The sequence below is a fragment of the Podarcis pityusensis genome, assembly GCF_964106645.2.
Source record: "Podarcis pityusensis genome assembly, chromosome: 9".
NCBI classification, from domain to species: Eukaryota; Metazoa; Chordata; class Lepidosauria; order Squamata; family Lacertidae; genus Podarcis; species Podarcis pityusensis.
Genome location: NC_138034.1, coordinates 27,070,127 through 27,095,239, shown reverse-complemented (window position 1 = coordinate 27,095,239; position 25,113 = coordinate 27,070,127). Strand labels below are relative to the sequence as shown.

The 25,113-nt window shown below is 40.4% G+C and overlaps 1 protein-coding gene across 2 annotated transcripts in view; it reads left to right on the top strand.

Annotated features, from left to right (window-relative positions):
* The first annotated feature begins 1,749 nt into the window (after positions 1-1,749).
* Positions 1,750-25,113, top strand: part of WWC2 (WW and C2 domain containing 2) — a 116,519-nt gene continuing 93,155 nt past the window's right edge. Inside the window, exon 1 of one of the 2 annotated variants that reach the window (XM_081021689.1) lies at positions 1,750-2,238. In XM_081021689.1, coding sequence (XP_080877815.1) covers positions 2,108-2,238 — 131 coding nt within the window. In that variant the 5' untranslated portion in view covers positions 1,750-2,107. Of the gene's footprint in view, positions 2,239-2,955; positions 3,094-25,113 lie in introns of those variants that run through there. The other variant, XM_081021690.1, reaches the window with a different exon arrangement.

Here is a 25,113-nt window from a genome sequence, read left to right as displayed (position 1 = left end):
AGCCTGGCAAGACTTTGCAGTCTGGATTCTGAGAGCTAGAAGTTCCCCATCCCTGCAGTAGAGTATGAAGCTTTTTGATGGAAGAGGAAACTCTTAGCAGATGCAACTTGTCATGTAATAGGCATGGTTCAAAGCTTTGGTAGACCCTTATCATCTGTGGGAGCCGGTAGGATTGTTGTGAGCAGTGCTTTTTTTCTTAAAAAATGTTTAGGGGTACTCTCATTTTCCTACTCATATTGAAATACTGCCCCTTCATGAGGCCAAACTTAGATTCACAAAATGTTTAGGGGTATGTGTACTCCTGCGTACCCCCAGAAAAAAACACTGGTTGTGAGACCTGTGGCCTGGACAGATTGTGGAGAAATATTGATTGTAAGGCACCTTCAGATGAGGGTTATGCAAAAATTGCTATGGCTTAAAAAGTGATTTATAAAGAAGTTAAACTAAAGCAGCCCCTAAAAAAGTCTTAGTAAACTCTGCTGTGTATGTTGCTCTTTGTGCATTATAATTCCCCCAAATAATGACCTTCAATGGTCCCATGCCTTTAAGAAAACAAATATCCCCAAATAAGGTAGGAGCCTAGGAGGTTTCTACAAACTTCTAGGACTCACCATGTACGAATAAGTATACAGTATTAGTTTGTAAATGAAAAGAAATAAAAATAATATAAAATTTTAAAATTAGAAAGACTGACTAGGAACTATGGAATGTTGCAGAGTTGGGCCATTGAATGTTCCCTTTCAGCTAATCCTGCAATAGTTGGGAAATTTCTCTTTTGAAATTAAATGTGACTATGTTGGACTTTCTGGGCAATTTCCACTCATATATGCAGTGAATACGATAGTTAAAGCTACTTTTTCAGTTTCACAATGCTTATGCGCTGGACATCATTATGTTTAAATATTTCTCTCTCTATTCCACTAAATTCCAGCTGTTGTCCACAGGACCATACTGACTTTGTCTTCCCATTATAGGTATTTCCATTATTGATACCTGTGCTGAGAAAAACTACCATAATACCTAAAGCAGGTAGTTCCTGCTTTATTTTTTCACTGGATTGCATCTGCAAGGCACCCCCTGATTTAAAACAAGATAAATGTGAGGAAAAGGTTGTCTTTGTCGTTTCAGGCTCAGGAACGCTCTGTGGCTACTCCAAGACTCCCAGTGGCATCTTGAGGGACAAAATGAAGCCTTCTGGAACATGAACACAATGTTCTTAGTTGCTGAAGTGACTCCTGAGAGTACTTGCCCTACTTGTAAAAAGTGTGATGTAGAAAGCAGCCAGAAAACAATCCGGCTGCAGGTCACAACAGCGGACCCATTGAGGTCATACCTAACTACTTTGGGGAGCTGACTTGGTGGGACTGGTGGACTTTCAAAATTTGCATTTTGGGAGTTGTCGCAGTGAACTTTTAACGCCCCCCCCCCCACAGTTCATAGAGGGTTTATTGTTATAAAAATAAAAAAATCACTTTTGTGATCACCTTTGTCTCTGCTTCTCTTTCCCCGCCTCTTCCTCCCCCCATCTCCCACTTTTTCTGACTACCCGCCCCCCCCCCAGCACATTCACATACGATGACGGCCTTTCTGCCTGCCTGTCTTTCATTCTCCCTTCCTTTCTTCCTTTGGCACTGGCAGGGTTAACGCTCAGGAATGCCCCAGCGAGGAATGTGCATGCAGATGAGATGGATGCTAATCTCATGCTAATGAGCGGCTGCTTCTGCTACCGCCGCCGCCGCTCGGGGGGCTGAGCCGCCCCCCCCCAACTCGACCCTCCGCGCCCGCCCCGGATCGAAACCCAGTCGCCGCCTCGGCTCAGCCTGGACCCCCCCTGACCCGCTGCTGCTACGGAATGGGGGCAGGAAGCGGAGACTCCCGTTCAGACATGGTGGACTGAAACTCCGCCGAGTTTCCTGGCCGATTTGCAAAGGCTCTTGCTGCCTCCCTCCACCCGCCCAGGGTTCCCGGGGAGAAGTAAGAGGGGGTGGGGGGGAAGAGAGAGAGAAGTAGGGTCGTCCTCCTTTTTCCCGCTTCCCTTCTTCCTTCCTTTCTTATTTTCTGGTCCCTATGGAGCAGCAGCAGCAGCTGCTACCCCCCGCCCTCGGCCATGCCTAGGAAAGTGGGGAATGGGCAGCTGCCCTTACCCGACGGCTGGGAGGAGGCGAGGGATTTCGATGGGAAAGTCTTCTACATCGACCACAACACGAAGCAGACCAGCTGGATCGACCCCAGAGACAGGTGGGTGTAGATTGGGGGGGGGGCAGCACAAGAGGTGGGGGCTGAAGCATGCGGGGGGGGGGGGAGCACTTGGCACCAGCCTGGCTTGTCCTAACTTTAGTGAGTTTCTTTCCGCCTCTCCTCTCCTCCCCACCTCCTCCTCCTCACGTGTAAGGGAGGGTCTCGTACAGTTATATAAGAATCTGCAGAGAGTAAAAATAAAAAAAAGGAGTGGGTACCTCTCCAGTATTATTTTGGGAGGAGGTGTGTGTGTTTGTGTGTTTTTCTGGCATGTGTTGTCCTGCGAGGGGTGTGTGTGTTTGTGTGCAGTTGGAGACAAGAGAGTGAAAGCGACTCTGCAAGGCTGGGAAATAAAAAGGAGAGTTTGGGAAGAGGAAGGAAAGAACTCTGGGAATGTCTTCAGGCTCTCGTGACCCGCCACAGAATCCCCACCCATTCCTTTTCCCCAATTTTTTTTTTAAATGCAAATTCCTTCTACCGTAAACTTTATTGGCTTTAGAACTAAAGTCGGTTGAGGCGCTCTCTTCTTTTTTAAAACAACTTTGCACAAGTTTTAAAGATTTCTTTTTAAAGAAATCAGCATTCCAATTAGAATAGATTTGTCAGTCTTTTAAAGAATTCCGCCAAGTTGTTTTTACACTCCCTTTTTCTCTCACTTCCAAAATCTACACAGTCAAGATCTTGGGACTGTGTGCAGAAAAAAAAAGTGATAAGACTGTACAGTATTTGACTTTGTTCTCTTTAGTACAAAACTTTTTTGAACAGCCTTTCTGAGGAATAAGTGCTGCTGCTGGTGGGGAAGTGTAGGCAGTTTGCTCAGTCTGTTTTTGGAACTGCAGGTTTGGCATGTAACAGGTTTGAACTTCCATTGCTTCTGAAATCCTGGATTTATTATTATTTAGATATATATAAACATAAGCCTTGTATGTTGTCTTGATCTCAACCCTGGATGTGTATCCCTTGCTCCACCCCACCTCTCTCCAAAGTGAGTTATTGTGGAGAATCTGAGGGAAGTCTTCACAGGCCTCATGCCTGAACCACAAAACTAGGCCTCAACTGACTGCTTTTATCTCCCCCTTCCAGATTATAGGATGCTCCCTGCCTTTCCTAGTCCTCAAACTTGAGGTTTTGAATGTAAACAAGTGGATAAAATTCATGATGAGAGATCCTATAACTAATTATTTACTTTATAAATATTAGTTTCTATTTAATCTGTTGCAAGAATAATACTAGTGATCTAAGATGTCCTGTCTTTGGTTAAGGAACAGTTTCTCCAGTATATAATTTTCTTAAAACCTATCCAGTGGCCATTTGTTCACATTTGGAACTAGTGTTGGACTTTATTAAGCCCAATGAAATCCAGTTATCTCCCAACTAATAAGGGGCATTATAAATTTATGGCACAAACGATGCTGAATTATTCATGAAGGTCTTGGCTTATATTTCCTGGCTGAAATAAGAAAGAGTAGCTGCAGCAATTCCATGGTGCTTGCACACTGAGAAGTTTGACATGCCTCGTGCAAAATGTTGTAGCAGCTGCAACAATAAACATGTTACTGGAATGAAACTGTTTTCAAACTGCTGATCTAACATTCTTATTTGACGTTCTGTGTACTTCAAAAAAATCTCTGAAACAGAATGTAAATGTTGATAAAGTGGTGGGTTTTGCAGGTTGCGGTAATTGTACTGAGTTCTGCATATATTTGGCAACTTATAATGATAAAGTTTTGAAAACGTCTTACCTGTTTTCTGTTGATTTTACATTTAAATGTTTGTTTATGAATAGATTACAGAAAAAATGTAATGCTTGAATGAAGGATATTGTGCTACTGTCTATCAAGAGTGCTGTAGACTCAAATATTGTTTTTGCTGTGCGTTGTTAACTAAATTTTGAGTTGTTGTGACACCTTGAACATGTGGCTAGTATTGATCAGATATCTCTTTTTTCTGTTCTGCTAGCCAGACTTGCAGCTATAACTTTACAATTACATTTCCCCCTGCTATATTAAGAAAATGAAGTGCAATTTGCCTCTTGTATCACATGAGATTTGAGTTGACTACTGTCTTTCACTTTTCATTAATTTCCTAACTTCTGAAGTGAGAGAAGACTTGGGGCACTTTCAGCCCAGAGCTTGACTGTATTTTCTTTCACAAGAGCTAATGAAGTGAAGTCCTTGTTAAACAGTGTAGGAGACAGTGTTTGGGGTAACTCTATTAATGCTTGTCAATCTCATTACTCACTGTTACAGAACAAACAGAAAGAGGTATGTTGCACTTCGTACTTAAAATAATCCATAACTAATGTATGGGTCTCGGCTGTGAGACACAAATATGGGAACAAAGGGGAAATGGCAGGTAATGTATACCCTGTTATTTGAGTTCAGTATACAGTGCATGATCCGCCTTGTACAAAGGTGAACATCTCATCTTGAATCTATCCAGAGTTATAGCCCAGCTACATACTGAAATATATGACTTACTCCCAAGAAAGTGTGCATAGTATTGCAGCATGATCCTATGCATATTTACTCAGAAGTAAGAACTACTATCTTCAGTGGGTCTTATTTTCAGGCAAATGTGTGTCAGAGCCTAGCCCCAATTATTTCAGTTGATTTTCTTTCCTAGTACAGTGGTACCTCGGGTTACATACGTTTCAGGTTACAGACTCCGCTAACCCAGAAATAGTACCTCAGGTTAAGAACTTTGCTTCAGGATGAGAACAGAAATCGTGCAATGGCGGCGCAGCAGCAGCAGCAGAAGCCCCATTAGTTAAAGTGGTGCTTCAGGTTAAGAACAGTTTCAGGTTAAGAACGGACCTCCGGAACGAATTAAGTACTTAACCCGAGGTACCACTGTAAATGTGTTTCAGAGTATAGTAAGGGCTGACACTTAAGAACTGTTGTGCTGGCACAGTGACTTGTAGAATCGGGTGTAAGGGTCTCAGAATGGCAGCTCAAGAGTGAATGATGGGGCCATATCTCAATGCATGCTCTCAGTGCAGTAGGCCTTAGATTCACTGTCTGACATCTCTACCTTTAAAAGGCATTGAGTAAAAGAGCACAGAAAAACTTCTCTTTGACAGTCAGTCTTGGTCTTACCAGAGACATTTATAGTTAAAACCCCATATTGGGGATGAATTGCAGAGTAGTCACAGGGCACAAGCATTGCATGTGAAAGTTACCAGGTTCAGTCCTTGGCATCTCCAGGTAGGGCCCATTATGAAATAATAGAAATCTGCTGCCACCTAGTATAGACAATAGTGAGTCTGATGGACCCAATGGTCTGTCTTTGTACAAGCAAACTTCTGTGCAAATACCCCAGAAATCTTTTCAAAGCCTTTAGTTAAAACCCTAGATTCACTTGAAATAGAGCCCAGCTGAAAGAAATTGTGTGGGATGCCTTCCGCATAAGTAATCCCTCCCCCACATTCTTCCATCCTTTTAAATGGAAAGCAAGAGGAATGTCATGGCCTGGCAGAGGATGCTGTTTTAGCCACTGGTAGCTGGTGGCCGTTGAGACTGGTAGGATGGAGGGCAGAAAGTTGCTGGAGACAGTCAATGACAGACGTCACCATCCTCCTCCATGCTGGGCCCTACAAGGACAGCTGAGTCTAAGGCTGGGAAAGGTGAAAGACAGTGTTGCCACCCCCTGGACTGGTTGCAAGTAAGAAGGCAAGCTGGTGGGGACTGGCTGAGGGCAGACGGGTTGGGGCAATGCCCCATTTGCTCAATAGACCAGTCTCCATTGGTTTTAACTCTTGCATCAGCAGCAGCATCCTCTGCCTGTGTCACTGCGGGGAAAGCAATCTGTTATGGTTGAGCTGTCTGGAGTATGCAGTCCCCCAGTGGCGGACCTTGGCGTCTCAAATTTCAGTAGTGGCCTGTGCAACATCAAAATCCAGTGCCCCCTCACCTCTTGCCTTCTGTTGGATGTCATTGTTGTGGTGCTACCACACTGGTTGCGCTCCCCTAGATCTGCCTTTGGAGCCCCCTCCCCACCAGTTGAACCTACTTATATTTCACATAAATTGCTATAGGTAAAGGTAAAGGGACCCCTGACCATTAGGTCCGGTCGTGGCCGACTCTGGGGTTGCGGCGCTCATCTCACTTTATTGGCCGAGGGAGCTGGCCTACAGCTTCCGGGTCACGTGGCCAGCATGACTAAGCCGCTTCTGGTGAACCAGAGCAGCGCACGGAAACACCGTTTACCTTCCTGCCGGAGCGGTACCTATTGATCTACTTGCACTTTAATGTGCTTTCAAACTGCTAGGTTGGCAGGATCAGGGACCGAGCAACGGGAGCTCACCCCTTCGCGGGGATTCGAACCGCGACCTTCTGATTGGCAAGTCCTAGGCTCTGTGGTTTAACCCACAGAGCCACCCGCGTCCCTCTATAAATTGCTATAAATAATAATAAATACACAATTGGATGATGGGGGAAAGGTAATCTGATCACTTCTGCGGTAAAGATTCAATGCTCATCTCTTTCCACCCTTTATTGCCTTCCGTCCCTTCCCTAGACCTAGAATACAATTTTTAGAGTGTATTTGAGACCTCACAAGCAGTGTTTGGCTTGAATCCTACAGTTATTCCAGCTGAGTTGGAGATCTGGCATGATGGCATACTGTCACACTTCCCCAAAGTAGAGAAGTGGTTTGCTGGAAGTAAATGTTATGTAAGCATACAAGGTCAACAATAGGTGGTTCGTGTGCTACCACTGGGATGCATATCCAGGATTAACTGTTTACTACACGCCTGCCAATTACATATTTGAAATAGATTAACTGTCTAGCTCAGCTGCCAGAACATTGTTTTGAAGTTTGACAAAAAGAAAGTGGGTAGTTTTGAAGGAGTGATTTAAATAGCTTTTTAAAAAAGCAAATATGGTTAGTGACAGTCAAAATGTCAGTTACTGACAAAGGTTGCAGAGGTGAGAGTAGATAGACAGGTTTCAAATGCCAATATCAAGGGGATGTTTGCGTAGCCATAAGATTTGAATCACTGAGGACAGGGTGACTTTGCAATATATTTATTTCTCCCCACTGATCATAATAGAGTCTCTGTATTTGTTATGGAATTGTGTAACAATTCCACCGTGCACAGCTACAAACACCTAAGAATGAAGAGTACAGTACAGTATAATATATCCATTGGCATGTGTCTGTGTGGAAAGAGTTATTAACATCACTCTGCATGGCATAATATTAAACAGCATTGTATCACCTTCTCTGAGTATTCAGGTTCTATCTGGTAGCTGCTAACACTCCTACCTGTATATTTTAGTGCTAGAAACACCCCCTATATTCTTTTTCCTCTCTGTATGGTAATGTGAGGGCACTTACTATAACCCACAATGAATAGAGCTACTTGTTTTACTCCTTCAGAAGACTTTTTTTAATGGAATGAAAGTACACAGTTATAATTGCAGGGTTAAGTGCTAATGCTCTATGATAGCAGTAGGTAACGTTATTATTAAAATAATAATAGCTGCTCTGCAACGAGCTTTCCTCTTGGGTGTAGTAATGGGTCACACCTTTTATAGTCATAATGGGACAAGATTCAACCAATGTTAAGGACTTTGAAGCCCATTTATTTCAATCGGAAAGTTAAGTACATGCTTCAATATCTCCCATTGAAATCAGTTAAATTTCAAAGTGCATTAAGCACTTGGACAGGTTGTTTTTCCCCACTATTGAAAATGAAATTGTCTTCTGATGCAAATTGCTTCGCTTTGCATATTTGGAATAGTGGTGGTATACTTCCCCCTTGGTTTAGCTCCTTTATTGAAACAGTTGCCAGACCAATGACACAATATGCTGAACAGAGAGGAAGAAAAAAAAGTTGAAGGAGAGTTGAGCAATGTTGGAGAAGACCTGAGAAAAAGACTCCATTGGAGAAAAAAGAAGGCAGGGCAGTGGCAGCTTTGAAAGCAGGACAATTAATTGATCAGTGGAAGAGAGCAATTTAGAATGTGCTGCAGACATGACTGAATGAAATGAAAGGCATTTGTTGTTGTTGAATGCGAGATCTTTATCTTTGACAGCCAGAAAAAAACTCACTTGGAGAAGGTTTCGATGGTGTCACTATGCTATTTGAGGAGTTGAGAGAAATTTTGGTGCTTCGAAGCACCTACAAATCCATTTATCAGCAAATGCCACCACCCTTCTGATCCCATCCACGGATCCTTGCCCTGGAGGTCCTTGCCTTTACAGTGGTACCTTGGGTTACATACGCTTCAGGTTACAGACTGCTAACCCAGAAATAGTACCTCGGGTTAATAACTTTGCTTCAGGATGAGAACAGAAATCGTGCAGCAGCGGTGCAGTGGCAGCAGGAGGCCCCATTAGCTAAAGTGGTGCTTCAGGTTACGAAGTTTCAGGTTAAGAACAGACCTCCGGAATGAATTAAGTACTTAACCCGAGGTACCACTGTATTTCCACTGCAGTTTCTGAGCATATAATAAATAGCAGGAGTCTTTCTGAGCAGCAGGAAAGACTCTTGTCGTTTCCTACCCCACACAAATGAGATATTGCTCTGGATCTCAGTCAAGCCCACTTGCACACCAGAAGACACAGGGGAAGAGATTAGGAGTGACCACAAATAATGGCAGGCTAGGAAGCAAAGCCAGTGTTCAAAGACGATATTGTTTGGTTTATTACAGCACCATGGAATACCTTTAAGTTGTTTTACATAGGTACAGATATTAGAATAGTGCTAGTAAAGCAGAATGTTTGGGACACCTCACTTGAGGTGTCCTATTTGTGTTCTCAGGGTAGATATAATGCATTATATTTTGCATGTTCCTTTGAAAATGGATGTGATGCATCAAGCTAGTAATTGAACTCAAAATGTAGAATTGTGCCCTGAACATATGCATTAAATTTCACTCTGATACTTGAGTGCTCATCAGAGTGTTATTGCATTACAAGCAGACATATGGAATACTGAATGGACTTGCTGAACCGAAGGTCTTGTTTCTCTCAGCTAATTTGTTGTGTTTATAATTTAATAATTTGAATAATAATTTGAATAGCTTAATGTTAATTTTTGATATAGTGGTACTCTTGCCTTTCTGAACATCCTTAACAAATCAGTATATGTGTGCATACAGTCGTATTGATCACTGTCAGTCTTTAAGGCTGTATTGATCTGTTTGGGGAGAAGTGGAAATGCTCTTATCCTCTTCCTGTTGTGCTCAATATACACATTTATTTGTTGTTGCTGCTGAATTTCCACTACTGACAAAAAGATTGCTCAGAGTTTTCATACCACCTCTGGAGGTGCATGCCAAACTATCAAAGATCTTTGTACTATTCCCTTAAGTTCAGCTAGAGGCATGTACACTTTGTTGTGTGATGGTCACTGACACCTACTGGGTACTGCACTCATATGACACTATTATCACTTCCCAGGGTTGAAACTCTGTCTGGCCATGTCTCTCTCGCTTTTATTTTGTGGGACTTAGTTGTTACCCAGTTGTTACCACATGCATTTTTATATAGACTTTTAGTAGGAGAAAAATATTATATTCTTTTCCCTCTACCAATGCAGGAGATTTCCCTTTTTTAAATATCCCAAGTTGAGTTCTTAAGATTTCTCCTAAAGGAATCTTTATGGGAACAAACAGCCACAGTGGATTCATTCAAGTGCATTACCTAAAAGATCTACATCTCCTTCATCTTTGGAAGGATCCATTGGAAGTTTCCCTTTAGACTCAATCCGCTCCAAGGAGTTCTGGGCAGAAGATTTTGGCTCAAAGTAATTGTCAAAGGAGCCAGTCCTTTAAAATTGCTTACAATTATGAGATTAAAATTAAAATGCAAGAGGGAACTTTCGTGTTTGTATGTACCTGCAGTCCATATCCATTTGCTGGGTAATAAATTATGGTATTTAAAGCTAAATGGGACTTTAAATAAACAACATAAGATTAGACTACATAGCTGCATTAGGTGTGTTCTTTTTTAACCTGTGGGTAGATTATTGAGAGCTAGAAGCTTTAATACATTAAAGTTCTCTGGTTTCTGAGTCTATACAAAACCTCATGGAGACAACTGGGTAGAGTGTTTTTAGTCACACTGAATTGTCAGCTTGACCCCTGTTCCGTGAAAATATCCCCCCCCCCCCAGCAGGGGACCGTTAACATGCAATAAATGGTGTGGGTGAATAACTTCTAACAATACATAGTGCTATGTGTCTTGACTGGCGTTGAATAAAGAGTGGACTAGTTTTATAACTAGTTGTAACCATAGAACACAGTCTTGAAGAGGGAGTGTGCTGTATTTTTCACTTGAGATACGTATGGTATGAAACTTCCTTGTTGAAAGCAAACATGCCATTTAGTACAGTGATTTACGGTCATCCGTCTTTATTAAAGGGAAAATCCATAATTCTGTTGTAGAGTGTGCATTATTCATTAGGGTTTGATTAGCTCACATTAAAGAGATTTTACCCTCTTGCATGATTAAAAACCTCCAGTATCCATACAGTGTAATTCAGCTACCTTTGATAAAAAGCTAATGTGTTCTTCTCATATCTCTAGCCCTTAATGCTGTAAAAATGAGCTAAAAAGTGTGCTGGCCAGCACCTAGTTAAAATCTCAGAAGGTGCAAGGTGGGACTGGGTTGGAATTTCTAGTGCTCAGGGAGTGGGGTTGCAGTAATCCCTACCGTTCTTTAGCCTTCTCAATAATGAGCAAGATAACGTAAGCAAAATAAGAAAATAATCACAAATTTGCATAATTTAGGCAAATAATAAAATTCTGTTTTCAGTGGCTCAGATTATGTGTTTATGTTAGACCCTCCAGAGTATGGTGTACAAATAACTCTGATTATGTCATGTTATGAAGATATGCCTTTCAGAAATATCTTCACTTGAGGAAATCCCCCCCCCAGCTTTGTTTCAAAACGGTATAGCCCTTTTGTTCACACTTGATTTCTGTCCATGAACATTTGATGTGCTTGTCCTAAGCTGCCCCTTTTTAAGGTTGTGTGTGCTGTTGTGCTTTTTGTCATTATACTTCATTCTACCTTTAGATTTGATTACATGATCACTTGTGCTGGGATAAGAATTCCCAAATTGTGTGTGTGCCTTAATTCATTTCAATGATCAAGCAGTTAATGAGAGGCTGAAGAGAGTTCACTTGAGTAAAAGAGACCTGAGATAAATATGGGCTCTTTCGTGGTCTCAATTAACTTTCAGGCAACCTGATGATAACAGGATTTTTGCCTCTGATATGTGCTATTGGGAAAATTTGACAATTCACAGATAGCATGCAGTTGCTTGAGAAGATTCGATACAATGAGCAAATATACCTGTTCAAAACATTGTTGTATTTCCTGCCAACATAAATAAACTTGAAGTGAACCTACGCATTTAAGAACTGTGAATTAACCTCTGGTATTCCTAATCATGTACTGTATTTTTTGCACCATAACACTCACTTTTTTCCTCCTAAAAAGTAAGGGGAACTGTCTGTGCGTGTTATGGAGGGAATGCCTACGGGTGGCATGCCTACGGATTTTCCTCCTCTAAAAACTACTTGCGTGTTATGGTCGGGTGCGTGTTATAGAGCGAAAAATACGGTAACTGGTTCATGGTTGATAATGTACTTAAATGGCTAGTTTCAATCTCTCTAGTGCAATTACCTTTTACTGGTAGTATATTGAGAAGAACTGGGCAGCTACATTACTGAGATAATTATTGGTTTGCTTTGTAGAGTAGACCAAAACACCATGTAAAACCTATTTTTCCTTATGCTTAGAGATTGCTGCTGTGTACAAAATAAACAGTTAATACAGTCATGGTTGTTAAATGAACAAAGGAATGCTATGGAGATTAATAATCATCTGACATGTTTTGTAAAACATTCCTAAAATGATGATTAGAGACTTTATGGGGCACAAAAAAGAGAAGAGAAGCCTTTCCAGTTAGTGTTCTGTGCTATACCATTGATGCAATACTTCTGGATCACATAGTAAATAGAAGCCTTTAAAAAAATTATTATTATCACAGTAATTGGGGCTGTTTTTTCTTGGGATGTGTACTATTATATTTATTGTTTGATATCTTCAAGGAGATCAGGGTGGTGAACATTGTATTCCTCTTCCTGCTTTATACTCACAATAGCCCTTTGAGGTAGATTAAGCTGAGAAATGGTGGCCTGGCTAAGTCATCACCTAACAAACCATGAATTAATAGCAAGTTGTGCCACAGGTAGTCAGATAAATCATGTGGTTTTCTCTCCAAAGTTTTGATTTATTTCCAAGCTTTTCTTATTTTGTGCTCTTATAACCTGGTGAGTATCTGGGGTGAGAGTAACCAAACAAACCATGCTTAAGGAAGGGAGTTGTGTTCACATGTAACGCCCATAGTTAAAACAAATCAAGGTTTGTAAGCCAGCAACAAACCATGACTTCACATTAGGAGTCATTGGTAAACAAACCACAGTTAAGCCACTGTTTGGCGTTCACACATAACACTAATAAACCATGTCTTTATTAAACAATGGCTTAGAATTATGTGTGTGACCCAGGCTAGGGTCACCTAGTGAGTTTCTTTGCTGAGTAGAGATTTTAATCTGGGTTTTGTCATACAGAATCTGATGGCAGCCCTTAGATAATTACAGAATGTGCGTGGGCCACTAAGATACTGACTTCAATTTATTGTAAATCAGTTATTGTGAGAGACAGTACATGAATTAACGCTGATATTGTGAAAATTGGATTACCTTTTAATATGTAAGCTTTTCTGGCAGTATAGATTCAAAGGGTCCTAAGGAAGCCAGACTATCCTCCACCAGGGCCAGGGCTTTTTCAGTGATGGCTTTGACCTGGTGGAATGCTCTGTCCCACGAGACTAGGGCCCTGCAGGACTCGATTCCTTTCCGCAGGGCCTGTAAGACAGAGCTATTCCACTTGGCCTTCAATTTGAATTAGCCTGATCCTCTATTCCCTTTTCCCCTTTCCTCTTCTATGAAGAAACATTTTTCGGGACCCCACATTTAAATTCTTCCCTGGTCTCCTTTCTGGCCCTAGTAGGACCAACTTGGCCAGTTAGCCCTGGAGATCATTTTATGTCTACTGACTGGGGTCCCCCCCCAAAAAATGACCCCTGAATTTTTGAATGTTATTGATAGTGATGCTGCATTTTATGTTGTATTTTATGCTGTTTTATGCTGTTTTTAAGTCACATTTTAATCAATGTTTTATATTTGCTGTTAGCCGCCCTGAGCCTGGTTTCTAAACCGGGAAGGGCAGGGTATAAATAAAAATTTATTATTATTATTATTATTATTATTATTATTATTATTATTGTGGTTGTTGTTCCTTATTTTAGGAGAGCATCCCTTATTTGCAAAAGTCACAGGATTCTATTTTTTTTTTTTAATAATATTTTTTATTGCTTATTTTCCAAAGTCAAAATCCATCATCAATTTACACAACAAAAGCAGTTTTACAAAAAAAGAAAAAGTTAGAAAAAAGAAAATTCACTTTTCCACATCTTTTTTCATATTCAACTGGACTTCCCCAAATCTTCCATCCCTGCATTCTTTACAATAAAAGAGTATTATACAGCAAATTAATACCTTGTTTCATATGTTTTTGTACTTTCATCTGTTTATATATTCTAAATTAAAACTTTTCACCGTTATAACTTAGTTTCAGTCATTTTCAATTCTCAATACTGAAGCATGTTTTCCTCAAAACTTAGCAAGTTCTCAACTTTCATATAGCTTATAATGTTTTTGTAAATAGTCCTTAAATTTTTTCCAGTCCTCTTCTACTGCCTCTTCTCCCAGGTCTCGGATTCTGCCCGTCATTTCGGCTAATTCCATGTAGTCCATCAGTTGCGTGTGCCACTCTTCCAGTGTGGGTAGCTCCTGTGCCTTCCAATATTTAGCTATAAGGATTCTTGCTGCTGTAGTTGCATATAAAAAGAAAGTTCTATCTTTCTTTAACACTCTCTGGCCCACAATGCCCAGGAGGAAGGCTTCTGGTTTCTTATTAAAGGTATACCTAAATACCTTTTTCAACTCGTTATAAATCATTTCCCAAAAGGCCTTCACTCTCGGACATGTCCACCAGAGGTGAAAAAATGTTCCTTCAGCCTCTTTACATTTCCAACATTTATTGTCTGACAAATGGTATATCTTTGCGAGTTTGACTGGGGTCATGTACCACCTGTATATCATTTTCATAATGTTTTCTTTTAAGGCACTACATGCCGTAAATTTCATACCGGTGGTCCATAACCTCTCCCAGTCTTCAAACATAATGTTGTATCCAATGTCTTGTGCCCATTTAATCATGGCTGATTTAACCATCTCATCTTGAGTATTCCATTTAAGCAACAAGTTATACATTCTTGAGAGTCACAGGATTCTAGAGCATATAGCATGATCCTTAATTTTCCAGCAGCTTAATACTGCTCCTTGATCATACATTATAGTTTATTTTTTAAAGCATTCACATTTGTTTATTATTCAAGCCTTTGTGTTATCTGTGGTCTTCTTTCAAATCAACAGCTTCATTCTTGAAGGCAGAAAAATGAAAGTGGTTCACTGTAAATCTAACATTGAATTAATCTCTCGTTAGCCCAGACTAAAAGCCGCACACCTAGTTTAATATTGTAAATTTATACAAAGCCTCTCCTAGGAATATAGGAAGTTGCTTGTTCTGTGTCTACTGGGATAATTTGTAGATCTCTATAACATTCTTCCAATATAGTTTTTATTTCATTTATCTATTTACCGTATTTATAATCTGCCCTTTGCAAGAAGCTCTCAGGGTAGAAGTACACAGCAAAAATAAAACATTGTTTAATAAAACCAAAACATTATTAAATTCCAGAATTCAATAAAGTAGATCATGGTAGCAAGCTATTAAAGCAACAATAAATGAACATACCTGAGTGGATTGAAACCTTATCCCACACCAAAGGCCTGTATAAAGAGGTTCCTCTTCAGCTGCTAACAGAAATTAAATAATGTCACTGCTAGACCCACCTCAGAAGGAAGGTGATTCCAGAGTTGGGGAGCCACCACAGAAAAGGCTGTCCTGTGTACTGCTGCCTTCCCACTAGGACTTCCCCTGGCAACAGAATCACCAGCAGAGCCTCCCCTGCAGATCTTAATTCACAGGCAGCTTGATTGGAAGAAGGTGCACCTTCAGATATTTGGACCCTGCATTGTTGCAGGCTTCCTCAACCTCGGCCCTCCAGATGTTTTTGGCCTACAACTCCCATGGTCCCTAGCTAGCAGGACCAGTGGTCAGGGATGATGGGAATTGTAGTCTCAAAACATCTGGAGGGCTAAGGTTGAGGAAGCGTGGCTTAGGGCTTTGCATTGGGACCTTGAATTGGCCTTAGAATTGGATTGTTGCTTTAGCACTGGTGTTCTACAAGTCTGGCCAGTCAACATTCTGACCAACTTGTTGTGCTATATTTTTGGATTCATCGTATGGCTCATGAGTAGTGACAGAGGCAGAGGCATCCTGGTGAGGCGGTTGTGAGATCGCGGAGCCCTGAGGTGGCGGTCTTAGAGCTTCCTTGCCCCTGCCTTGCCCCATCCCCATTCCAATGAGCACAGCCAGGAGGATGCCATTGCCTCTGTTTCAAAGGTTTTCTAGGTTCAAGGAAGTTACTCTCAGGCCAATCAGCACAAGCACCATTAATTTCAGCCTTTGATGGGAAAGTGCCAGCTAAATTAGTTAGATGCTGGGCTGCAAGTCCAGTTGAGTGCAAAGGTTTTCTTTCCTTTTTAGCCCGTAGAGTTCTAACTAGTTTTACCTGTCTTGACTAGTGCATTTCTTCTGATCTTTGGACTGCAGATCTGTGCATTGCAAATTTGCTAACTTTAGTAGTCTGTCTTGGTTCCCCCACCCCCTGAAAGAATAGAAATGTTTCTTTAATGTGATTATTCAAAAGATCACTGATCTAAAGGGGATTTTCTTTCTCTGACAGAGGCTTTTAATATATTTTCTCATGAGTCTTGTAACACTTTCTATAGGAAAAAGATTGATTCAAGTTTTTTGAAACTCAATACTTCTAAAAACATGTATAAAAGACTTCAGTAGTTATGATATGAAGAAATAGTTCTGTGACATTCATTTGTATCTCCTGAGTTTGTATGATAAATTACGAGTTCAGCATAAATTGACTTCCACAGACAGAATATTGCATGCTTCATTTGTATGGAACCCTTCTTGAAAATAGAATGCCTTTCAGCTGTCGTTGTCAAGTGGAGGTTTAATATACCCTTTTGCCATTAAGAAAGATGGAGGTTTAGGCTGCAATCCCATACACACTTATCTCAGGATAAGCACAATTGAATTCAGTGGTGCTTACTTCTGAGTAAACATACCTGGGATTGTATTGTAAATGTTAAACCTAAATTAGTGGATTGCACTACCGTTTCAAGATACGATGCTACTGCTATTTTAAAATTACAATGTGGAATAGAATTTTACCTTGTGCTCTTTCATATATAGATATAATTGTTTATATAGTATACAGTGGTACCTCGGTTTAAGAACAGCCCTGTTTATGAACGGTTTGGTTTACAAACTCTGCAAAACAAGTAGTAGTGTCCCGGTTTGCGAACTTTACCTCGGTCTAAGAACGGAAGCCGAACGGTGGAAGGGCACCGGTGGCGGGAGGTCTCATTAGGGAAAGTGCGCCTCGGGTTAAGAACGGACTTCTGGAACTGATTAAGTTCGTAAACCGAGGTATTAAGATAATATTTGCTGTGCAAAGGCAGACTTTATTAATACCCAAGGAGCAGTAGTGATCGTTGGAATATTAGTCATGTAATGATTTCTGTGAGTGATTGATTTTTTTAAAAATAGGGTTTTTTGCTGCATTAAGGGAATGAGCCATGGACAAGAGGGGGCCATTCTACCATTCTGTATTTTGGGCAGCCTTTCCCAGCTTTGAATCCCTGATCAGAGACTATGGAAATTGTAGTCCAACAATATTTGGGGGAGGCTGTTCCAGAGTAGATGGATGAACTTCCAGGTAAGAACAACACCAGGACATCTCTTGTTAGTCTTCTTTTCCTTTCTGTGTTCTCCTTCTCATCACCAGCAATGCACAATCTTTTATTTATTACCCCATAAAATGTTGTTTTACCAATCCAACAAAACAGGGAGGCAGTAGCAGCAATACCGGTTTATGACTGAGATTTGAATTTTGGAGCAAAGTTTTAAGCTGAACGTGTCTAATTACAAAAGAGGGCAGACACACTTAGACTATAGCATATATCAAATTATCTACCCAGACAACGTAAATGAAGCAAGTTAGGTTCCATAAAGGAAACACAGACATTAAGTTTTCTTGTATTTTTAAATTGGAAATGAAGATATACCTGTATATGTAAACGTGGAGTTAAAAAGGGCAGGATCCAGAACAACCAACGAACTACTACCATGTACTCAAGAGGGCTTTGGGTTTGTCTTCAACTGGTCCAATGCCACACAGCAAAATACCGCTTTTGAAACTGGAGGGTCTGACTGCTTTTTAAATAAACCAAGTCAACTATTATTCCTAAAGTAGTTATTTGGATCATGGTCACTTAACTACAGCTAAATCAAAGGCCTTCTAAACTCAGACCAGCAGTTACCCAGCCTCCAGGGACTACATTCTTCTCCTTGTTTTCTCTGCCTTCTGGTGTGTATTTTTTGTTTTTCCTTATTTGTCCTTCAAAACTGAATGTGAGTATAATGTAAGATATGGAATTTATGCATTTGAAAGTAAACAGGCTTCTACCTTCCAGATGCATGAAGCCCAGCGTGATCTCTGGCCATGCAAACTATGCTAAGAGGCCCTCTTATTTGACCCAGAGCTTGCCTTATGACTTTGGTGACACAAGATGAAGCAATGCATCATCTGAAGTAAGGCATCTCAGATAACTGTGCTTAGATGCTAAATAGTTTGAGCATGGAGAGATTGGAATAAAAATTGGTACATGTGTTCAGGGTAACATTTCAAGTGCAAATATCAGTTTTACATGTGCACAGATTTTAAAGTCGGGGAATAAAACGCAAAAGACAGTGCAGTGTGATAGCTCCCTTAAAAGATTAAGATATAGGAATAAAGGTAAATGTGGTTACTTTAGGTACCATTCTGTGTTTCAGGTTCAAAGCAGCACCTCAGCTCCTGCACCTGTTTTCAAGGGGTCATGAAAATAGTGGTATCTGATTTGATGGTTGATAAACCATAATTAAACAAGTTTTTGGTGTAGCTTTCACTTTGAACTTCAAAGCCTTCTAAGCCCCCACCCTTTTTTAAAAAATAGGGTGGGGATGGGAAATGAAAATGTAAAACGTATTGCAATGCAGTGTTTGCCTTGGAGATCAGAGAAGTTGATGTCCATATTCAGGACACTATTTTAAATGTCAACTTTATACCTAATAGAGCTCATCTTCCACAACTGTTTTCAAGAGAGCTCGGAGTGAATGAGACTTCTTGAGCACTGTGCTTTTTCTAGGCTAACAGGTAAACGCAAGTGGTTTCAGTTCTGCAGGCTTTTCTTGTGACTCTCCGTAGATATTGCCCCATAGCTGTGTAAAATGCATTGAAAAACTAAATTATAGAATGGAATTTAATGAATATTGACTGGACAGTCAGGGTGACGTGAGGGTCTCCTAAAATGGGTTGTCTGATGTGAGAGAAGCAAATACATCTAAAGCTGTTCAGAATCTTGTTCTGGTGGCAGTTGGAAGAAGAATTGCTAGTTGCTGGCAGCAAGGGAAGGTCCTACCCGCTGCCATTTCTGCCATTTCAATGCTTAATCTGCACTGGCAGGCAGACTTTACCAAGATCACCCTCCTGCAGAGCATTTATGAGAAAAATGCCAGCATTTTGAACTTTTATTGGGCTCAATTAATTTCCCTGTCAAAATGCCAGCTCTGGGAAAGGACTGCTTTACAGTTTGTGGGGAGGGGTTATTTCCTCTTCTGTTTTGCTCCCCTGTCTGAGATAATCTGCTGCTTGATCCTTGATAACTGCTTCTGGGACCAATAAAACAAAAGGTGAGTGCCTGTGCTGAATGTGCTCTCCTACCCTGCCTCTTTGCAGGGTAAAACAGAGCATCCCTTAGGTATACCCAAAAAGTTTCTTTGAACTTTTCTTTCTGCAGGAAGGCAAGGTGGCAAGAAAGGGAGGAAAGTGAGTAAGATCTGTAGTGTGGTGTCCATTGTGGTAAAGGGCACAACAAACATCCTAGAAGCACAGATAATTGATTAAAAGAAGATGATGCATTGGAATGTAGGCCTGTAACACAGACTTCTCTCTTCTGGGCAGACGTCTTAAGACAGGTTGTATAAGTTGCTCTTAAAGCAGTGTTAACCTGGTTTGGACATCGTTTAGCGTTACGCATCACAAGTGTTCTCTTTTCTCCTTGCATTGCTGTGATGAGGATATTGGAAGCAGATGACAAATTGTGGTTAGTTTAAAATGGAAGCAGATGCTTTCACTTGCCTTGGTTTTGGCCCAACTGGAGTAGGAGAGGACAAGCAAAAAGTTCATGCACGTGCGTCTATGGTTTAATGTAATGTCTAAATCTTCCCAGTGCTTCACATTGCTTTAGAACTATAAAACTCATTTCAACATCGCCAGCACACACAACAAATTTATCCCCTATAGTAGTGCATGTCGTCTTGGTTCTTTAGTAGTGTGTACTGCTATTGTGTTCTTTGAAATTAAGGAGCAAAAATAATTTTGTTGTTACCTTGGCAGATTGGAGGCATGTGTCTCACCTAGCAAGTAACTCAGGCTAGGAGAAGAAGAGATGGCGAGAAGTAGTTTCAGAGGCAAATGTGATGGTGGAGAGAGGGATCAGACTCACATCTACCCATGCTGTGACTAATATCCCCCAGCTTCACATAATGTACCTGAACTTTGCACAATTCAAATTGAGTTGCACTGCTTATAATGTCTTGTTCACTCCTCTACTTTAAAATTCTTAAGGATGAAAATATCCTTCCATTTGACTGTCGCTTTCCCTTTTAAAAGAGCTTTTAAAAAGCTGTTAAAATGCACATTGATCTAAATTATGGTTCTTTGCTGTTTGATCATGGCAATCAAATTGAGACCTAGCTTTTCAAGACATTTCCTTTCACATTTAATTTTCTTTTGTACCAAAACTTCCAGCCTTTTCTGAGAAGTTTTTGATAATGACAGAAAGATTTTTACCGACTGGCAAACCTAAACAAAAAAACCTTTCAGAAAACAAATCTTGTCAGGATCAGGGGACTTGGCTAGACTGGTAAAGAAAAATGTATTTATGTGTGTTGTATGTGTGATATAACATTGTGCCACCAAATGGAGATGTGGACTCCTGTTTTTCTCTACCTGTTTTCCCTGTTTAAATTTACGCTTTAAACTGAAACACTTCTTTGATGTGTCTAGATTCAGCCAAGAAGTGCTCTCATGATAGAACACAAAATTCCAGAAATATGGGAACAGAAGGTCCAAGCAGCTGAAGAGAAAAGAATCCAGTCTCATTCTCCATTTCTCCATCAGTAATAGAAGTTGGATCAGTATCATCCTGTTGTGAATCTAACAGCTTAGTAAGACACATGGCTGGACACGTGGCTCTTCTCAGGCCTCAGAACGGGGGTGAGAGTGTATCCAGAGTATAAACATTGACAATGACATGGAGGTGGCCTTTGATTTTATTGCAAAAGAGCATATCTGCGCCCTGCCCTGCATTGCAGATTCTATCCTGACAGGAGCAAAAATGGAATCCATGTGACCCACTTAACTGCTGAGCTGAGGAAGTAACATTTAATTCACTTTAGAGTTAGTGCTCCAAGCAAATACTAATAACTGGGCCATACTTTGGTTAGTCACCAGTTGTTTTATTTGTTGAAGTTTTTGACGGGTTTTTGAGGGTGTGAAGGAAGGAAATGGCCACAGAACATTTAGATGTTTCCTGTTACATAAATGTTACATGCTTCTTAATCTTTAAGCCTCATTATGAGTGAGGAATGAATTAATATTGAAGCTCAATTCCCAGGCTGCTCTATAATTAACTATCAGAAACAAAAATCATATGGTGCTGCATAAAAATAAGGATATTCAGTTAATTTTTCTTCTTTAGGTAGTTTAAACATTCTGTTTTTCAATGAATCATTCTGTCTTCTTTCCAGTTCAAGGCTTTGTGTGCTTATACAAATGTAGCTGGACCCACAAACCACCTATATACAAAAGGGAGGTATCAGTAGACTTTGTGTAAGCTTAAAGTTTGAGGGGGAACCACAAAAACCTCAGTAAGAACTCAGTGGCCATGGAATGCTGACTGACTGGGCTGGGGCAAACTAAGTGGCTGGAAAAGGAGGATGAAGGAAAAGACTCAGGGATAAAAGGGTAGAAAGAACCATCTCATCGCCCAGATATGCATTTTTCTGGTTCACACTGAGAAGATATTTTTAAAATGCCCCCAGTCGCAGAAGTGAGAGCTGCCAATAGAAATCAGTGGAACAATCCAATATTTTAAAGCAGCTGGGAATGTGAACACACATGTCAGTCACACCTCTGTAAACAAACTAACAAAAACAAAGGGAGGGACTGCTCCCTCAACAGCCCAGTGTGATGCAATGTTAGTAAGGGGGGAAAGGAAAATGTGTGTATGTGTGGTGGGGGGAATAAAGTGTCTGGAACGCTGCAATGAAGCACTTGTTGCAGTGTCTTGTTCTTTCATATTTCTTGATCTCTCTAGAGTATAGGATGTCCAGTGTAGGGTAGGTGTAGGGTACATGTTGCAGAATTTCTCTGTAGCCTGGCCATCTTAGATCAGAAAGCTGGTGAATGCTGTCAGTTGCTAATACTTTTTGACATTTGGGGAAGCTACTGGGAAAATTTGGAGACATGATACATTTCAGACCATGAAGTGCCTTTAGCTAATGATATTCTGCACCTCCACCTCGTGATTCACCTGTTGGCAAGGGTAAAAGTATGCAAGTAGTAATATCAGGCTCATTTAAGGTTCTCTTGCTATGCATTTTTCATATACTTAGCAACATAGGCACAGAAAGATCAAGTTATGTCTGTACAGGTATGAGCCTCACAATGTCTTCCAAACCATCTTAGGATGTAGTTTTAGATCATTACAGATGACCTATTTGACTAAAATGTGGGGGCATTTGCATTTTTAAGCTCTTTAATACATACAGATGAATAATCCGGTCCAGAGTTATAGTTGGATGGGTTTCTTTTTTTGAAAAATAAAACGGTTGCATCCTAATAAGGATTGTATTGAAAACATTTAGTCACAGTTGTGGACCTCTGCTATATGTAGACATGCATGGTATCTAGAAAGTGAAGTTGTTTAAAACTTTCAAAAACTGCTTTGATCAGTCAAGATCAGATATCCTGCTTGTAACTGATAACCATGAAGATGAATATCGCACTGTATCAGTATGAAAGTGATGGTTGAGGCTCTTATATAATTATAAGATTTAGCAACAAATTTAATTCTTTAGAGAATTGTCCTGTTTTCCCTCACCTTAGGGTACTGGAGAAGTTGACGCTTATGCACTCTCTAATAGGATGCAGACTGCATCCAACAGAGCAGGGTCATGGTCAGTTAAGTCCAGTAGTTCAGTCAGGGTAGATGCCACCAGAACTCAGCTAGGACCAGGGAAGGCAAAAGACAAATTCTCAGCACCCTGGAGAGCTCACACCAACCATTGCTGACTATGACTCACTCAAGAGACAGTTGTTGCCTCAGCAGCATGCCGAAGCCTTATGAACGCTGGCTGGCTTGAACCTCCTTTCCGCCTTCCCTCTGTAGAGCTGTCTTAAGAGCCATTGCCTTATTCTGTAACTGCTGGTTCCTACAACATGGAGGCAGTTAGGAATGAATTAGAGGGGTGTCCTGAGCTGGGGAAAAAGGTAATGCCACACCCTCTGGCCTGGGATGATCTGGGAACAATGGGTTCCTGAGTGATAAAAAAATAGTCTTAAGAAGAGAAGTGCACTTGAAGAAGCACTTTGCACAGTAAGACAGTGGTCCTAACCATGGGTAAATGTCTTATTTAAATCTGTGGGACTGACAGCTGCATAACTCTGCATGGGATTAGGGTCCACTTACTTTATATTCCTTTTATTTTCACATATTCCCTCCCCCAACTTTCTTTTACCATCACAAGTAGTGTGAAAATGCATGTTAAATATCTTGGAATAGCTCCCAACATAATGGCCTCTTTATAATTCTGCTGCTTCAGAGTTTCCTCCGGAAAGCTCAAAGGTCACATCATTTGGTTTAATAGTGCTGGAATGATCTCTGCACAGGGTATGGCTATCAGAAATTCCTAGCATTCCATTTGTCTAATATTTAGACCTTATATGCTCAAGCAGAGCAGAGTGCTTTATCAAAGAATCAGGCAGTAAAACTGTCATGGCAAGAGCTAAAAGAAAGAAAGAAAGAAATGATGCTTAGCAAAATATTTTCCCCACTTTGAAGCAAGTGCTGTAGTTTAACATTAATCTTCTTTTGCGGTTTTGTAGCCTTAAAATGTTAGTTTGACTTTTGTGTGTCTGTATCTAATTAACTTTCAGCTATGCCAACTGGCTGAAATGTGTAGCAGAAAGTTATTGTAAAATTCAGGAAGGTGTTTTCTCAAGGGAAGATGATTATAGACAGAAGTTGAAATCTTTGAGACTCCTGTTTTCTTCTGAAAGCATCCTTGCTTTCAGTAGCCAATATTTAACTCAGCTTGGCACCTACATAAGAGTCAAGATCGAAAGATCATTAGTGGCCTCCCTCTTTAAAATATATATTATTGAAATACAGTAGCATTGCTTAGTATTTTGAATCAGCTTCAGAGGATAAAGGAATCAACCCCTTTCTTTAATTATGCCATGTTTATGGGAAGTTTCCAGCAAATGGGACTAGTTGTGAAGACTGTTGGGTCATTTAAAATAATGCATTTTACCAGGTTTTCCTTAATTCTCAGAGATGCAAGTTGTATGATGTCACCATAATTTATTTGGTATCCAGTATACAGGTTACTTACACACAGTGAGACATGCACCGTGTTTGACGCCTATGCTGAGCTATTGCAGAAGAAGAGTATGTTGCACACACACCATATATTTAAAGCACCCCCCAAAAAAAAGAACAATGGAAGCTGTAGTTTACACATCACATGGCTACAGTTCTCAGTGCCCTTAACTCACAGCAGTTCTGTGGGGGGTTGCTTTTAAAAGTGTTTTAAATATGTGCTGCATTCATAGCCATAAGCACAATTCTTTCCTGCAAACTGGAATTTTTGGAATGTGGACTTTTCATCTGGATGGGGATCTTAAAAATGTGGTAGTCCCAGCTGAAATGGGACAGTTGTAGGGTGAGTAAGTAAGTATACGTTGGACTGCAGCCTGTTTCAGATTCTTGGTGTAATTTGGGCATCTATCATAATTATCATAGCTTCCAACCCTGTGTGTACACCTGAATCTGTTCCACTGAAATCGATGGGAAGTATTTCTGAGCTGTAACTGCATGAATATATTAAAAAAGTTGTGTTGTGATTGCAGACTTGTTTCTGATCCAGGATGAGAGTGCAAAAAGGATAGTGTTATCCTTATAACAGAATTTGCACTGTGCTAAAAGTACCGTAATTATTTTCTTTCTTTCTTTATTTTTGCCTTTTCATTTTCAGTAAGATTTGCTTTACTTCCATCTTGTGAATCATGATTTTTTTCTTTAATATCCCCTTCTTATGCTTATGTTCACCAATCTAAGGGAGGTGGTGGTGGTAAATGCTCCTTTATTGACTGCTAGCGGAAGCCATACATGGAGTTATTTCCCTGCAGGGGTGGGGTGAAGCAATATGATGTGTAAACTATTGTTGTTTTTAAGGAATAACCTTCTTTTCCCA